Source organism: Oncorhynchus tshawytscha, linkage group LG09 (assembly GCF_018296145.1).
Source record: "Oncorhynchus tshawytscha isolate Ot180627B linkage group LG09, Otsh_v2.0, whole genome shotgun sequence".
Lineage (NCBI taxonomy): Eukaryota > Metazoa > Chordata > Actinopteri > Salmoniformes > Salmonidae > Oncorhynchus > Oncorhynchus tshawytscha.
Window position 1 is genome coordinate 18,313,495 of NC_056437.1, and position 19,039 is coordinate 18,332,533.

The window sequence follows — 19,039 nt, forward strand, 5'->3', positions numbered from 1 at the left end:
ACTACCAGAATTATAGTATCTAATATGTCAAAATCCATTAAATTGAACATTTTTAAAGCTTTTTGACAGTGGTAAATTACTCAATAAAATTATATTTGATGTTGAAACTACAGATCTTTTGGTTATGTCTCATAATTCTCTGGTAAAAAAAATATATCACTGTTAGGGTTAGGTGATCATGAACTTGATTAAGAATTGTGCACACAACCATTTCAGTTTATTCAATCTTAGGTAGTACATCCTTTTCCAATCCATACTATTATAGTACTAAACCTGAGTTGACTTGTTTGCTACATTGTAAATATATGTGTTGACATGTAAACATCAAAGTCTGCAAACAACACTAAATCCTGGGTTTACGTTTGCAAACTGCTCTAAATTATGGATTCGTCATTATAGAGAGAGACCCCATGACGATGCACAGTTGTACAGTTAAGTTTTGGGGTGCCTGCAGAATCTAGGACTGAAAGGCTGCATTTACACAGGCAAACCAATTCTGATCTTTTCCCCTCTAATTGGTCTTTAGACCAAAGCACATGAGATCTTTTCACAACAGATATTTTTCAGAACTGACCTGATTGGTCAACAGACAAAATGTGTGAAAAAAATACCAGAATTGGGCTGCCTGTCTAAACGCAGCCAAAGTGCCTTCAGCAGTCTTACCAGTACAGCACTACTAGGTCACTAAAGAACAGGCAAGGTGCAGGAAGATTACTCAGTAGCACACATTTGAGATTTCAGCAGACTATCTTATGCAGAGGGACTTACAGTAACAATTAAGGTTAAGTGCCTTGCTCATTGGCACATTTTTCACCTAGTCGGCATGGGGATCCAAACCAGCAACCTTTCGGTTACTGACCCTTAACTGCTAGGCTACTTGCCGCCCACTACTCATGTTAATAAGCAGATGGATAAGAAGCCTAAACTTGTAGCCTAAACACAAGCAGTATAATAGAAGTTGGTCCACATTGACCCCTGTAATGGCTTTCTTTGCACCCTTTCCCTACAGTATGTTCAATTGATCTGTTAATTAACTAATTATGTCAATATTGACATGTCGTCAAACACTAGTGACCTGAAATTTCTGCAATTATGTCCTATAATTTGTTAGATTTTATATCCACAGTCTCATGAAGTCTGGCCGGTGAAATGTCCCACTCACATTATATTGACAGAGTAATCAAACAATTAACCAAATAGTATAATATATATAGTATAATATATATGTTAATCAATCACTCAGCCAATCATCACCATTTTGACACTTGACAATCACATGAACATGCGTTTTCATATTTGTTACAGTTATGAAATGTTATATGAAACAAAACACTTCCCATCAGAATAGCATTACACATACATAGCCTAACGTTACCGGTGGACAAGGAATGTATGAAATTACATATTGAAAGCGGTAAAGCTGAGAAGCGCACACACAACTCTGCTGGCGCGGTTATTTGGTGCACGTTCACAGTAAATTAGGACATGGTTTGCAGCTCGATGGCCAGTTTGAGAGGAGGGAGAGGGTGAATTGTGTTGCCTAAATGAGATTAAAAAAGCGGGTGGCTTCTGTTTGTTCCAAAAAGGCGTCGTATCGGCACTGACAGCAGTGTGAATATCGGCGCAGAACGACGAGGCCAACTCTCACGCTCAGCTACACCGCGAAATGTTGACGTCTATTCTGGAGATTCTTATCCTACGGATATGTCTTCAACAGTGCGGTTTTGTACACGGTAAGTAGCCTAATTTGAGGGCAAAGGTTTATTATCGTGGCATATCTCAACGTGACGGTACAACAATGCGTTATGACCATTGCACCTGCCTATATGTTGTCTTTACACAGGAATGAACGCGGTAATGCCTTGCTTTCGTTCAATGAAAATGGTCCAAGACGGACACTCGGGCAGCCTGTTTTGCATTGTGCGCTCACCGTATTTGTTATTTCAGCAGTTGCCTATAAACGCCTACGTCTGAGTGAAAGAAACGCTTTAATAATTGCGTTTAGCCTTTAGAGGAGTCGGTCATAAATGCAGCCAGGCAAAAGGCCCTCGCCTGTGTTTTGTGTAGCCTACGCCATCGTTTATATGAAAAAGATTGCATACTATTTTTAACTGGTCAGTTTGGTTTCAATTGAACCTGAAATTGATATGGCTGTGTAGGGCAAGTGTTAATTTGTAAACTTCTCCTCTCCGACATTCGCTCTCAGTACAGGATTGTCCCCAGTGATTTTATTTATTCCTGAAGATGGGGGGGCAAGCAAGCTTTCAGTGGATTGGTATGGTGTCGACAACGCTGGGGCGGCGTAGCAAAACTGCATTCTCTGCTGGGGTGGTTACGTCCGTGATTTATTTGGGGGGGTCAAAGATTCGGACATGTTGCAGTAGAAGGGAGATCCCACGACGTGCGAAATGTGCATGAGGGCATAGTCTGAGGGATTGTACAGTTGGGATATAAAGTACTGTGGGGGCGCACAAGCAGCTGGGGATACGAAGTACCCTGGGAGAGAGAGACGGGTTGAGTTTCCTATGCTGAGGCAGTGAAGAGAGCAGATCTCCCAAGGGTGAGTGAGTCTCCCCCCCCAATTGAATAGGCCTGAAGAGATGAGTTGAATTAAGGTGGATTTTTTTTGCAATTATGGCCACGGTGATCAACTTCACTGATGGAGCGGAAATCACAGAAGAGGTTGTGGTAGTTGCAGCAGCAGAAACATATTTGGGTGTAAGATTTTAGTACAGATGCTATACAGGAAGTTTAAGGGGTTCGTTCTGTCCTCTCAGGCCGGTGGCCTGGTGTTTATGGCCAAAGTGGGATGGGGTGGTGTTTTTGGGGGGATAGTCTATAGGTGCAGGTTTAGATGGTGGTGCAATTTAAGATTTCCCATTACCCTTTATTTTTGTGGCAATGTGCTATCAGCACTCCATCCTGCAAACAGTCTAGTCTGCCGGCGTTCAAAAGACGAAGGCCATGCAGACCGAAATGCGTCAGAGTTGTCAGTTTTTAATATTTCCATTGAACATGCCATACAAATAAAGACATTTTAATTAATTATATTAAGTGCCTTGGTCCTGCTTATTGACAGCTTCTAGTCTACTGCAGTCACACACATAATATTTATTTGGGGATTCCTGTTTGATTGTGGTGAAGGGCAGTTAACTGCTCTGCTATATTACCCTATCCAGGACTTAACCCATTTGAAGTGTTTTCAGAGGTTTGTTATTGACCATGAAGGGGATAGATTTTTGCCCTAGTATCTTCTGACTGGGGGAGTTAAGAGCCCCGACACTGAACATTAACACGCATTGCTTGCGGTACGTTTTTGGAAACATAAAGAACGTGTCTTTTAATATCAGTCAGAAATTGTATTTATGTGTTTAGATTACTACACACTAGAGGTCGACCGATTTTTATGATTTTTCAACACCGATGCCTATTATTGGAGGACCAAAAAAGCAGATACCGATTTAATTGTCCGATTAAAAAATAAATAAATAATATATATCTATATGTAATAATGACAATTACAACAATACTGAATGAACACTTATTTTAACTTAATATAATACATCAATAAAATCAATTTAGCCTCAAGTAAATAATGAAACATGTTCAATTTGGTTTAAATAATGCAAAGCGAGGGACGTTTGAAATGCTATTAGCGCGCGCTAACTAGCTAGCCATTTCACTTCGGTTACACCAGCCTCATCTCGGGAGTTGATAGGCTTGAAGTCATAATCAGCGCTTCACCGCTCAGTCAGATACTTATAGATACTTGTATGCTCAGTCAGATTATATGCAACGCAGGACACGCTAGATAATATCTAGTAATATCATCAACCATGTGTAGTTAACTAGTGATTATGATTGATTGTTTTTTTTAATAAGATAAGTTGCTAGCTAGCATTGAACTTATCTTGGCTTACTGCATTCACGTAACAGGCAGTCTCCTTGTGGAGTGCAACGAGAGAGAGGCAGGTCGTTATTGCGTTGGACTAGTTAACTGTAAGGTTGCAAGATTGGATCCCGCGAGCTGACAAGGTGAAAATCTGTCGTTCTGCTCCTGAACGAGGCAGTTAACCCACCGTTCCTAGGCCGTCATTGAAAATAAGAATGTGTTCTTAACTGACTTTCCTAGTTAAATAAAGATATATATATATATATATATATATATATATTTTTTTTTTTAGAAATCGTTAAATCGGCGCCCAAAAATACAGATTTCCGATTGTTATGAAAACTTGAAATCGGCCCTAATTAAATCAGCCATTCCGATTAATCGGTCAACCTCTACTACACGCCTATTATATGGCCATGTGTGAACACTAACCATATAATATCTCCACGTTACATCGCTTGTTTACGGAAGACAAAGGCGACCACCTGTGCTAATTAGCTATCAAACTGTTACACTGTACCCAAACCGGCCGCACGCCATTGTGCGCAAATTGATATGCAGGTTGAAATATCAAAACAAACTCTGAACCAATTATATTAATTTGGGGACAGGTCGAAAAGCATTAAACATTTATGGCAATTTAGCTAGCTAGCTTTCAGTTGCTAGCTAATTTGTCCTATTTAGCTAGCTTGCTGTTGCTAGCTAATTTTTCCTGGGATATAAATGTTATTTTACCTGAAATGCACAAGGTCCTCTACTCTGACAATTAATCCACACAAAACGGTCAACTGAATTGTTTTTTGTCATCTATTCTCCTTCCAGGCTTTTTCTTCTTTGGACTTTATATGGCAATTGGCATCTAACTTTTGTCATGACGTTGGCCTGGGGGGTAGGTTTATGACAGTCATAAATACCTCTTCCCCCCCTTTTTTTCCTCCATCTACCCTACTGAGGTTACATTTGCAAAACCCTTGGTTAATATAGAGATTCTGGGAACGTCAGAAGGTGGGGGGAAATGAACTATATTCTGGTAATCCGACCAATGGAACATATGCGGTGGTACTTAATGAATATGATGGCAGTTCGGTTGTCATCTGAGACATTCTCATCAATGATAAGATGACAAACTCTACAGTGGAAAGTCTACACATCAGAGTTATCGGATTCACATGGAATTGTTGTTCATTTTAAATGTTTGAATATGAAATTATTTGTGATGGGATGAAATGTGATTTTAGCTTCTAAAATGTGAGATTTGGGTTTTCATAAGATAGGGCTCTACTCAATCAGTGGCCTGCCCCTGTAAGGGACATGGGCTATAACTTTTCAAACACGCCCTCCTCTCCCTTCCTATATAAGCCGTTGACGACAATATAACCATCTGTTCCGAGGATGTAGGACGACGGTCCTATGTCAGAATGGTTCAGATAATAACTACAGAACGAAGCCAACATCAGCGTGAGCTTTGGTTGCGAATGGTATGAACTTTGAACTCTTATTCACTACAGAAGTGATACCTCCTAGCCGTTGAGTTAGCAACAGCAGATGCAACAAGGGTTAGGATGGAACAGACAGAGTATCCCGTCTATCACCCAATGACGTTACTACAACGTATCCAATTGACAACCAGAGACATTCTTCAAAGGACTCGGTTTGGCAACATGGCCTTCCATCTACCACCAACCTAGCGAAGCGCAGCTCAGAGTAAATATTTATTGTATTTTCCTTTTCCAAATGGGCGGTAATTTAGAATGGATCAGATACTGTATTTACGATAGCACAGCTTCTCCCTGTGTCCCTCAGTCTTCCAGCTCTTTCACTCAAACCCAGCCCTTTTCCTTTGCGTAACAAGTTGTCATATCTGTTCCGCCGCTAGGGACGTTTTCCTGTATGACGTAATCAAGTTATGATTTAATTATGTGTATGTGTAATTCTGTGTGACTAGTTAGGTATTTAGTAAATAAATGATTAAACCCAATTTTTGTATTGCTGATTCAAATTGTTAGCCAGCGTTTGTGCAGATAACTAGGAATTTACAACTTTCAGATGAGTCTGAATTAAGATGAGGATTAATATTGACTGCGATTGACGTAAAATATTACTAGGTCTTTAAGAGTTTATTTGGAAGATAACAGCTCTATAAATATTATTTTGTGGTGCCCGACTCTCTAGTTAATTACATTTACATGATTAGCTCAATCGGGTGATATTAATTACGGATAAATTATTTTATAGAATAGCATGTCATATCACTGAATCCGGCATAGCCAAAGACACGACACTTTCATTGATGTATTACTACAACAGACCAGACCGAAGTTCCTTTCTATCACCCATGTGGGTATAACCAATGAGGAGATTGCACGTGGGTATCTGCTTCTATAAACAATGAGGAGATGGGAGAGGTAGGACTTGCACAGCGTCACAAATAGAACTGACTTCTATTTTTGCGCTTGGCAATGCAGATGCTCTTTGGTGTGCGCGAGCAGTGTGGGTGCAACGTACGCGAATGGTGTGGTCAGGACTGACCGACCAAATCTAGGCTTCAACCAATTAGATATGCAAAATGGGATTGATACACATTTTTTCAAATGTTTTTTTCTTACTAAAAAAAAGTAGTCTATGCCTGAAGCATATTTTAATTTCAATATTTGCTCTAGTTTTCATTATGGAAACAGGTTTGTTCAGTATTTAACAATGACTTGAGTCATCTGATTTCACAATAACATCCATCTGAGAGACAACATATTTTCTTGGAGTGTTTCTCAGGCTTACACAATTGCAAACACTTGATGAGAAGCCTACAATTCATGTAAAACTGGTGAAGTATGAGACAGGTGATCTTTAAAATGCCAATATGCTTCAATAGGCCTACTTCAAAGTTTGGTTGGTAGGTGAATTCCCTAAAGTATACTTAACAGAAATATAAACGCAGCATGTAAAGTGTTGGTCCCATGTTTCGTGAGCTGAAATAAAATATCCTATAATTTTTTTCACATGCACAAAATGCTTTTCTCTCACTTTGTGCACAAATATGATTACATCCTGGTTAGTGAGCATTTCTCCTTTGCCAAGATGATCCATCCACCAGACAGGTGTGGGAATCAAGAAGCTGATTTAAACAGCATGAGCATTATACAGGTGCACCTTGTGCGTGGGACAATAAAAGGCAACTCTAAAATGTGTTTTGTCACAATGCAATGCCACAGATGTCTCAAGTTTTGAGGGAGAATGCAATTGGCATGCTGATTGCAGGAACGTCCACTAGAACTGAATTGACTGATTTCCTTATGAACTCTAACTCAGTAAAATCATTAATTGTTGCACTTATTTTTGTTCAGTTATAGCCTATTTTTATTAACACTGGGTAAGCACAAACCCGCTGCCCCAGGCTCGCTAGCATGTTCACTTTTTAGTGAAGCAACCTCAGCACAAAATGTGGTGCAGTAGCAGAGACATCTGATGAGTTTACTCCTGGTGAACTTTGCTTGCTCCGTATAACAGATGAGCAATAGTACCTATACAGTTGACAGTTGTATTCACATGATTCAGCCTCATTGTGTATATGTGTAACCAGTGTGAAATGGCTAGCTAGTTAGCTGTGCATGCTAGTAGCATTTCAATCGGTGACTTCACTCGCTCTAAGCACTTAGTAGGTTTCCCATGCTCTGCAAGGGCGGCGGCTTTATTGGATCGATGGGTAACGATGCTTCGAGGGTGACTAGTCAATATTCAGGTCTCTTGGGCAAGGAGAGAGATGGAAGCAACGCTGTTTACATATGATTATACTAGTCTCCATTCATTTTGTTAAATGGTCCCCCCGCCCCCTCAGGACAAGCCTTATTATTCTGGAGATGGTTTGGAGGTCATAGGTTAAGCTCTAATGTAATCCACTCCAGTATCATTGCTGCTGCGCACCTGTCCTTTCCTTCAGCCTTGAACTATTACTGGAAGGTTTTGGCATGAGTGGCATTGAGTAATGCAATCTGTAGACTGTGTAGGCCTGCAGCCATATCAGCGTCTTGTTTGGTAGTACTGCTGAGACTTATGCAAATGTCCACACTGCAAACACTTTGTTTTATATGATCCTCTTGATTGTTCTTTGGCATTTTACCTCATCTGTTTGCGCCTGATCTGTTGGCTTGTTTAACGATGTCTATCAGAAATGGCACCTTATTTCTTATGTAGTGCCCTACTTTTGACTAGAGCTTATGGGGCTCTGTTCAAAACAAGTAATGCACCATTTAGGGAATAGGATGGCATTTCAGACTTATAATATGACCATTGCTCAGGACAATTAGCACTGTCCCAGGCAGACGATTGTGCTGGCGGTGTTGGCCTCCCAGCACGAGGTCTGTTAGTTCCCTGCTGCAGAAGGATCCCATGCTGAGGGGATGATCACTGAGGAGCAGGGGTTATTGCACATGGTCTGGCTGTACTTTCTCCTCTCTGCACTGGCTAGTGGCTTGCTGACAAGTTTCACTGTGGCGGGCTGGTAACAACCCTAAGCAGGTGTACCTACAGCACAGCGTGTCATCGGTGTTGTCAAATTAACCAATTGACGGTCATTTAGAATTGAACTCTTCTTGGCTGAACATGTCTGTATATTAATGGCTTTTTTTGTTTTCTGTGCCCTACAAACACCACTCAGGTTCGAGGCCTTTCAATTCAGTGACAAACCAGATGGAACATATTTGCATTCCTTGAGGCCTGGAGACATGTACACTAGTTATACATGATGATGGTTTTGAGTTATCCAATCTTTTAGTTTCTTTTTTCTTTCTTCCAGGATCAAAGACAGAATGTGAGCCCAGTCAGTTCCAGTGTGGGAACGGTCGCTGCATCCCGTCTGTCTGGCAGTGTGACGGGGATGAGGACTGCTCGGACGGGAGTGACGAGAACACCTGCGGTGAGGGTGACACACACACACGCTCTCTCTCCCGGTTCTGCAAAATTCAGTCAGATTGGTGACAAATCGGTGACACAGCCTACTGCATTAGAAAACAAACCTTGCTATTTTTTACATTTAACTAGGCAAGTCAGTTAAGAACAAATTCTTAATGACAATGATGGCCTACCCGTTATAAGTTATATAATGGATCACCGATAAGTTTTGGGCCACTATTCAGATGTTTAAAGCTGCTACTTTTTGGGTGACCTGACCAAATTCACATTGAAATGTGAATTATAGATCTGTCATTCTCATTGAAAGCAAGTCTCAACTATTTCTATGCTTCCAGTTAAGTTTCATTTTTGCGTATTTTACTTTTGGTTTTGAACGTAAGCTTCAAACAGCTGAAAATACAGTGCATTTGGAAAGTATTCAGACACCTTGACTTATTCCATATTTTGTTACGTTACAGCCTTACTGTAAAATGGATTCAATATTTTTTTTGCTCATATTACATGCTACCTTCGAAAATACCTAATATTTGGTGACAACCGATGCACCTTCTCTTCGGTGTCGAAGTAAGCATGTACCTGTGTCGAGTCTGTAAAAACCCTTGGTCACTATATCTGGCTAGAAAGTCCACGTAAAAACTGTTGGCTGTCAATTCCTTCACCCGCTATAACTGATTGGTTTGGCTCGGTCCTTTTTATAGTGCTGTCCGGTTAAACATGAGGCCATCGCTGTACTCGTCATAGTCACCACCACACACACAGCTGTTTCCTTTGAAGATGTTTATGATTTTGGTAATCCAAATTACTTAATCGTATTGTTGTGGTTATTTTGATGCACGCATAACATTCAGACATTCGTGTTACTGTCGACAATAGCAAGTCCTCAAACATGCGTCTTGGAACGACGATAACACTCTGACCTGAGTGGGCGGGCAAAGTGTGCAGATGTGCATTTCCAAGCGTTCTGGTTGGTTGGGAATGGCAGGGCTATGATTGGTGAGAAATAACTTGGGTAGGCTGAAGAGCCAAACTTTAGGGACTTTAGGGAAACTGAAGGGATGGGGAGATAGAGGCGATGAGCAGGACAGCCTTTTTTAAAGCCGCCCCAATATTTCATATGGAAATATTAACATCCACAAAAAGGCCTCTAACCTAAATGGCACAGTTTCTAATGGGGCCCACAGTATTGAAAGGGCCAAAGTGTCTGAAAAGCCACAGGCCTTGAGGGGAAGCTTATTCCTAGCGGGCTACACCTACCCGGCTAGGCTTAGGGGCCGCCCCTTGTGGGAGGTACAGATATGCGGAGACGGTCCTGGGCTGCCCCAAGGAACACCATGCGGGTGGGCTAGGGCCCTCTAACTCAGCTTGTGCAGGGCAGCAGGGCCCCATCCTTAGACACTGAGTGGAATGCTGGAGGCTGGCCACGGCTGAAGCAGGTGGCTCGCCTACTGCGGCGGAGGAATGTGGCATTCCGGCCACAACTCGCTGGCTGATGCTGATGACTCCTTCACCACTGCTGAAAGTAGTGACTATCATGGAGCATGTAGGGAGGATCATCAGGGATCTGGAGGCGGAGGCCGGCTGGTCCCCAGAGAAGAGGTCAGGTGGTCTCCCACATGCGAAGGGTTGAGGGTCGTCCAAGGCAGGAGGTCGGCACCCCCCCCCAGAAGTAAAGACAGCAGGTCCCCGGGTCAGGGAACTGAGCAGGGGACTTGGGGACCTAGCAGAGCAGGGGACTTGAAATCTGAGGACTTCAAGCCAGGTATGATGGGAGGCTGCAAACCTAGTCGAGCAGGGATTGTGTAGTTTAGCGCAAGTATAGGCGACTTGGTACAGGCTGAGGGCTGCGCACTGTCTAACTGCATGCCTAGAGGAGCAGATAACTCTGAGTCTACCATGATTGGAGACCCAGGGCCTACAACTAGGGCAGGTGGTTTTGGAGTGTAGCCCTGAGGGAGCTGACTGCTTGATGACTGATGCTGCAGACCTAATTGGGCAGAGAACCTTTGGCCCTTAGTCTACTGCTCCGCCAGGCTGACTAGAACTGGACACAGCGAAACTAGAACGTCTTAAGGCTCGGAGCCTAGTGCTGATAACTCTGGAACTGACAGGAAGAAACTGGTTCCATTGAGCCTAGCGGGGCAAGAACCTGATGACCCACCTGGGCTAGGGACTGAGGGCTGACAAATGCTGGAGACAACAGACCTAGTGCAGCTGGAGACCAATGACTTAGTGCTAGGGACTGAGGGCAGACTAGGGCTGAGGACTGAACCTAGCGCAGGTGACTTAGCAGGGCAAGAGGCTCTAAGCCGGTGAGCTAAGGAGTTGTGGCCTGACCTATGTCTAGAGACAGCCCAGTACCATGAACTTGGGGCCTAAGTAAGGCAGAAGCCTCTAAACCTGGTGGGATAGGCAAGTGCCTAACAACTAAGGCAAGGGTGTGTGTTCTGAGCAGGGCAGGAGACTGCAGACTGGACAGTTAACTTATGGCCTAGCATGGCAGGGGGCTCTAAGCCTGGCGGGTTAGGACGATGCGTACCCAATAAGGAGGGGGTCTGCGGTCCATGCAGGGCAGGATATACTAGAGCTGTGGACTGCGTGCCTTGACTAGCAGAGTATCCCAACTGGGAGGAGAGGATGACTCCGCAACCAGAACAGGCTTCATGGCACCGGCTGCCTGTGGCTCCACGACTGGAGTGGGAGTGTCCTTAACTGTGGCTAATCGAGGAGCTGGTTGAGGAGGGTGCAGACCAACTCTGGAATTGTCTTCATCTGCTTGGGAGCTAGGCCGCTCTGGGGCGCACAGGTGGACCTAGAGGGATGTCGGTCGGGAAAGTGGCTGGACCACCTCGGGGTGGTACCACTAACGCTCTGGCAGATATGACACAGGCTCCAGCTGGGGGGGCCTGGAGCAATGAAGATCTGTTGAATAGATGGGCCACCTCAGGACGTAGTGGGTCTTCCCGTGGAGGTGGCGAGAACTCAGGCCTGGAGTAGTCTCTCAGGAGAGTAGGTGGGCCGACTCGGGGAGGTGGCGAGAACTCAGGCCTGGAGGACCGGCAGTGATGGGGCTCCTGTGACGATGGCTCCAGCCGTGGAGGCCTAGAGTGGTGGTGGTCAGGAGAGTAGTGGCGTTACTAGTGCTCCCGCGGCGTTGACTTAGGCCGGGAGGGCCTAGAGTACGCCCTCTTGATCTCTTGCTGGTCGTGACGCAGATACTCATATTCTCTCATCAGCTCCCAACTGGTGATGGTGTGGTCACTCCCTGACCACTGAGGAGGCCTGGAGCAACTCCTCTTCCTCAGGTGCATGACGGCTTCGTGTGGGCTGAGGTGGGTAGTGACAGGCGTCTCATACATAACTGGTCTGCATCCTGGGGTGTTTAAACAACTCCTTTTCTGGGTACTCCAACATCTCAACTATAGCAGATCAGAATCCGGTGATACGAAGGACCGTGTAAAAAAAATAAAAATAATAAAAAATAAAAAAAACTATTGGTCGCTAAATCCAGAGAATTGACGGATTATGGGGAGGAGAAAAAATGTAAAATGTTGGTCACTATAGAAGGACCATGTAAAAACGGTCGGCTGTGAATGCCCTCAACTGCTTGGTTCTGGTTTGGTTCTGCCCTTTTTTATACTGCTGTCCAGTTAGAACATGATGTTGAGGCCCATCACTACTCTTCATAGTCACCACCACACAGACACAGCTGTATCCTTTGAAGATGTTTATGATTTTAGTAATCCAAATTACTTCATCTTATTGAAAAATATGGGTTTATTAATAAAAATACAAATGGATAGATAACTTAGGTTCTGGATTTTAGGCCGCAGCAACTGCCACAGGGGGTCCGTTCAGAACACGAGGAAGCAGTAGTTCCAGTTCACGGATTTAATGAAGATCCACACGGATTTAATGAAGATCCACACACATACACCACTCTCTGATACTAATTGTGTGGTATGTAGCTGCACACACAATAATATCAGAAAGAAAAGTAATTTATTTTAAGGAGGTAAAATAAGCAGGAGAGAAACTGATTGATCATAAGAATGGAAACTACAGACTGCCTGAGGTCCTGCCTGGTCGGGTTTTACCCTAAATCCCGGGTAAGAAGGCTGCTTATTGGCTAATAAATTTGATGATTGCCGTTTAATTTATTCCAATAGGAAAACCAAAAGAAAGTTAGGGAAAGGAGGTAGATGAGCTGGCTGTTATTACTCTTATTGTTGTGGTCATTTCGATGCACGCACAACATTCAGACATTCATGTTACTGTCGACAATAGAAAGTCCTCAGAAACATGCGTCTTCTCACTTCGGATGATGACAACTCTGACCTGAGTGGGCGGGTGCAGTGCCCAGATGCGCATTTCCAAGCACTCTGACTGGTTGGGAATGGCAGGGGTATGATTGGAGAGAGTTAATATAGGTAGGCTGAGCAGCCAAACTAAAGGGACTTAAGGAAAACTGAAGGGACTATGAGGGGAAGTTGGGTAGAGAGGAGCAGGATGGCCTTTTTTACACTCATTGATCTACAAGTAATTTTGCATGCTGAACACCCCAAGGCAATGTCAGTAGCCTAGTCAAACTGCACTGTTCCAGATCTTTCACATCTTTGCGGCACCTTCAGCACGCAAATGCTAAAATGGCTTGCACGATATTAGGCTTTATTAGTTGAGTGACAACCTATGTTATTGTTATCTATGCACTGTTTAATTTTTTTACTACTGGAGTAAAAACTAATCTGGCCATACCTGCTGAATGGGGCTAACAATGCATTCACCATCCGCAATAATTTTGTACGTTTTCCTTTAGCTCTGTGTGGTGTGTGTGGAAATACAATCATTTTGGTTATAGAAAATATATTTCAGACTTAGCTGGTACAATGATTTATTTCATAATGACTGCTTGTTTTGTCACAAACTGAAATTAGGCAAACTGTTTGAATTTTAGCAGCCAGGAAATGGTGTGATTTCTTCATAGTGAACCTTTGAAAGTGTGTGATTGTAATTTCAGAACCAAAGTGAGTGGACTTTGCTACAATGCTACATTGCCTCCCTAATCTGACAGTGGTAGCACAGAACAATTTGGTGGTCGATGCTTCTTTTCCCTTATGGTACAGCTCAAGTACATACATACATACATACATACATACATACATACATACATACATACATACATACATACATACATACATACATACATACATACATACATACATACATACATACATACATACATACATACATACATACATACATACATACATACATACATACATACATACTCCAAAGCCATACATCATTCACACACACACACACACACACACACGTCAGCTCCGACAGATCCAGCTCATGAGCTCTATCTGCAGTAGATTTTAAAATATGTATGCGTTTATGCAACAAATAATATCGATTTGTTCTTTAATCAAACCGATTCATTTCAAACTCAAACATATTGTTTGTTACTGTATCATATCGGAGCTCATGTATCTAGATGCGTATTGAAGGGGAAAGATGCACATCCCTACTTATCTGGGCCCCGTTGGTGTTGTGACTGAATCCAGCAGGGCTAACATGACCTGGTGCGAGTGGCAGCGGTTACGGCGAGCTGAAAATGGCAGTGACAAAGACGTGCAAACGAGCCCCCATCTGGGCAAACAGTGTTTCTCCTTGAATCTCTGTGATATCTGGGTCATGGTGGATGAGACGGAGGGAAAGGAGGGGTTGGCATAGAAAGGGATGTGTGGTGCGGTCTCTCAATTAAAGCTGTGCTTACATAAGTCTATGTAAGGCTATATCGAATTTGTTTGTTTTAGCGCGATGTGCCAAATGCATATATCGCAAGAAGCTAGGTTTTTCTATTTTGTTTTCATGCGCGTTCTGTCTTTTGAATCTCGTCTCCTTCGCGCCATCCGTTATGTGCACGCCCCTCCCCCTGCCACACAGACACCAAGCCCCTGCCGCACACAGACACCAAGCCCCTCCCCCTGCCGCACACACACCAAGCCCCTCCCCCTGCCGCACACAGACACCAAGCCACAGAATCGATCATATGGAAACCCGTAGACATTATTTTACTGTAATAGGCGAGGATTTAACCTTTAACGATACCCGTTTTATGTACCAACTCTCAATGTAGAACAAGGCAGACCTTATTAAAATGAGAGTATCCACGAACATGTGGAAAATGAATGCTCCGTTTCTGTCACAATTAGCATTGCGGTACTGCTAGCATCATTTTAGCCACAGATTATGTGCTAGCTGTCTAGTCTGTTTTATATAAATGTGCAATGACATAAAAATACTTACTTATATGAGGAATTGGCAACTCGTTTTCATCCTGAGAAATAAGCATTTTATCCCGGTAGGCCACTTCAATATCCAAACTATGTTTAAACAGTTGGACAGGAGGGTTCATCCAAAACTTTTAAACTGTTCTACCTTGTTAGCAAGAAAAGAGATACAAGTTGTGGAGTCTTGAAATATAACAATTGGCTACTCTCTAGCACGTGGGATTGAGACCTGTGTCCATGTTCTGTGATTCCTGCTACAAGAAGATGGCCAATACAAGTGGATGTGCATGGTTTTGGTTAAAAACAAGAAGGGCGTAGACAAACCTGAAAGCCAGATCAGGGATTATTGCAAAAAAAGCAGGTTAAACTATATTTCTATAAAATAATTACATTATTAGTGGGTTTTATGGTTGTGGAAGCCTAGGAAAAATGTACAAGCCCTAAATTCATTAGATTATCTGTTTTGAAATGCAGTGTATTTTTGTGACTTCAGTGACTTTTTTAAAATTGTGCAAAAAATCTTAGTTAGATAACATAAAACGTGTGTATCTTGAATTGTTCATAAATTAGAATAAAAAATATTTGAGGCTATATTGTCCAGCCTTACCTTTGGATTTCTATATGGATTACTTGTCCATTTTCCCCCCCCTATGTGTCTCTCTCTCTTCCCATGGCTCCCTCGACCTACTGTATAAATTACCCCAACAACCACACAGAGCGCTTCCCTGGTAACATTAATGCTGATGGGACTCTGCCATTCTAGCCACAGGGAGGAATAGCCTATGAGGAGGCACTTGAACACAGTGGACATGAAGCTAGTTTTAGGGCTTCCGAGTGGCGCAGCGGTCTATGTCACTGCAGTCCCATAGGGCCAAGTTTACTTCGATATGATGGTTATTATATCAATATCTGTGCATAAAGGGGTTTCTGTTGCAATTTCTCACAATTAATTTTACAGACCCAAAACGATCCCACCATGTCGAACAAACTAATTCTGTCGGAATTTATAAAATTGGAACAAAACTTCCTGTTTCTATCACAGCTGTCGTAATTACATTTTTATACGGTATGACTTTACACAACTGTGTATGGAAAAGTGGTTACCGACTAGGATTTAAAGGGCACATTGTGAATCATTATATTGGATTAGTCTGGATCTGTATGACTTGGCTCTTATTTTGGTTGGCAGGCAGCCAACGGGAGCACATTTTTGGCCTCACTCTGAAACATAGTGGCTTCACTTACTGTCAGCTTCCCATTTTGATTCCTAAGCTAGCATACTATATCATTCTAACACACTCTTCCTCTATGCCTTTGCAGTTCGGAAGACCTGTGCAGAGGTGGACTTTGTCTGTCGTAATGGCCAATGCGTCCCCAAGAGATGGCACTGCGACGGAGAGCCAGACTGTGAGGATGGGTCTGACGAGCGTGTGGAAGTGTGCCGTAAGTCATGTGGATCCAGCCCCAGATAGGAATATGTTGTTCATTCATATTCAGTACTTTGTTAGATTAAGAATTGTATACAGTATAAGACTGTATGGGTATCTGTACTTTACTATTAATATTTTTGACTACTTTTACATCACTACACTCCAACCTGTTAAGGAGGCTGCGAATTTTCGCAGCTTTTTGTTAAAAATCGCGCAACATTTCAGCGTCCTGCTACTCATGCCAGGAATATAGTATATGCATATGATAAGTGTGTGTGTATAGAAAACACTCTGAAGTCTCTAAAACTGGTTAAATCATGTCTGTGGCTATAACATAACGTGTTTAGGAGTAAAAATCCTTCGAAAAACTGTTCACCAAAAACACAAAAATAATATTCATCCGCCAGTCAATGTATTGTCTAAGGCTAAAGAAAATACATGAGGATCCCCTGTAAACGCCTACAGCTTCCACACGATGTCGCCAGTACTGGCATTTTCAGTCTGCTTTATCCTTGGTTAGATGACTTATAGGACCTTCCTGTTTTGGGGGTCACCACAGGATGTTGTGAAATTGAAAACATGGAAGATGATTTCAAGACTTGCTGCTATCGAATACAGATCGCCCCGTGATCAATTTGATAGATTATTAACGTTTATTAATACCTAAAGTTGGTTTAGAAAAGTAGTTTGAAGTGATTTGTAAAAGTTTATAGGCAACTTATGTCATTTTAAAAAGTGACGTTGCGTCTTGTAAAGGGGCATTTTTCTGGATCAGACCGGTCTTCAGCAAATCACATTTTGGGTATACAATGACGGATTTAATCGGGAAAAAGACCCAATTGTGATGTTTATGTGACATATAGGAGTGCCAAGAAAGAAGCTCGTCAAAGGTAATGAATGTTTTATATTTTATTTCTGCGTTTTGGGTAGCGCCGGCTACCGCAAAATCTGTTGTTTTGTTGACGGTCTGGTATTCTGGGGGGTGCATGCTATCAGATAATAGCTTCTCATGCTTTCGCCGAAAAGCATTTTACAAATCTGACTTTGTGGCTAGATTCACAACGAGTGTAGCTTTAATTCAGTACCTTGCATGTGTGTTTTAATGAAAGTTTGAGTTTTATCAAACTATAGGTGGCGCTCTAAAATTTCCGCTGATTTGATCCCGCCACAGGGACCAAGTCCCTAACAAGTTTAAGAAAATATTATGCTTTTTACTCCATATGTTTTCTTGACACCCAAAAATACTTGTTACATTTTCAATGCTTAGCTGGACAAGAGAATTAGTCAAATTCACGCACTTATCATCCAAATATTCCTGGTCATCCCTACTGCCTCTGATCTGGTGGACTCACTAAACACACATGCTGCTTTTGTAAATGATGTTGGAGTGTGCCCCTGGCTTCCTGTAAAAGAAAAGAAAATGGTGCCATCTGATTTGCTTAATATAAGGAATTTGAAATGATTTATACTTAGGTATATTTTAAACCAAATACTTTTACTGAAGTAACATTTTACTGGGTCAAATTTGTACTTTTACTCAAGTATGACAGTTGGGTACTTTTTCCACCACTGGTGATGTTACATTAGGCTCTCTCTGTCGGAGTTAGCTTCTTCGATTATGGCTCATGCTTCACAAACTGACCTTTCTCTGACTGATAAAGCCCAGCATTCTTTCATGTGCAGTACTCTGAAATTAAACTTCATTGATCTGGTATCTAGCGTTCTTACCAGATCACTCAAGACAGACCTCCCTGCTACACATGAACCCACTGTTTCAATCGCATGAGTAACAGATCAGTTCCTGATAGATATTCTTGTAGAAGGGAATGAGGGATGTATATCTCTGAAATTCCTCTAGGTTTGATCTCTAAACAACAGGCATTGTATGGTGGATCAATAGCCACTTGATAGACACTTGTAAATGTTCTGAATGGGCTCAAAGACATGCTCTGTGGAGGCTATAATCTCATCTATACGATACAGACCCAGTAATGACTGAGGGAGTGTAAAACCGTACAGTGTGTGTACACACACGTTGAACACATGGCTCAATTGACTTGGGTACCCACTGCATTGATTTTTAAATGTATCAAATTAGTTTCACATCATAAGTTGGACTGGGTGCCCTGCTCAATAAATCGCTCAGTGCTCCATTAGCCAGCCTAGCCCACCACCACCCTGCAGTCCTGTGTGTTAAGCATTTCTCATCTCAATCAAAGCATTAAAGGCCTATAAATGAAATCCCTCCATCCATGTGCTTTGCAGACACCAGGACCTGCCATGTGAATGAGTTTAGCTGTGGGGCCGGGTCCACCCAATGCATCCCCGTCTTCTGGAAGTGTGATGGAGAGAAGGACTGCGATAACGGAGAGGATGAAATGAGCTGTGGTGAGTTGATTTTACTGATAGCAGTATGATGGGAGGTGTCCCTCACAAACCACTGTGTGACAGAACTTACTTATTTACTGCTTTGGAATGAATCTAAGCAGAAACAGCTAATTTAGGAGTACACATTGGAT

The 19,039-nt window shown here is 42.5% G+C and overlaps 1 protein-coding gene across 3 annotated transcripts in view; it reads left to right on the forward strand.

Annotated features, from left to right (window-relative positions):
- Window positions 1-1,301: 1,301 nt before the first annotated feature.
- The window catches only part of LOC112257498 (very low-density lipoprotein receptor), a 31,370-nt gene continuing 13,632 nt past the window's right edge, over window positions 1,302-19,039 (forward strand). The window contains exons 1-4 of one of the 3 annotated variants that reach the window (XM_024431112.2): window positions 1,302-1,733; window positions 8,682-8,801; window positions 16,411-16,533; window positions 18,786-18,908. In XM_024431112.2, coding sequence (XP_024286880.1) covers window positions 1,667-1,733; window positions 8,682-8,801; window positions 16,411-16,533; window positions 18,786-18,908 — 433 coding nt within the window. In that variant the 5' untranslated portion in view covers window positions 1,302-1,666. The remainder of the gene's footprint in view (window positions 1,734-8,681; window positions 8,802-16,410; window positions 16,534-18,785; window positions 18,909-19,039) is intronic. The other 2 variants (XM_024431109.2, XM_024431110.2) reach the window with 2 other exon arrangements.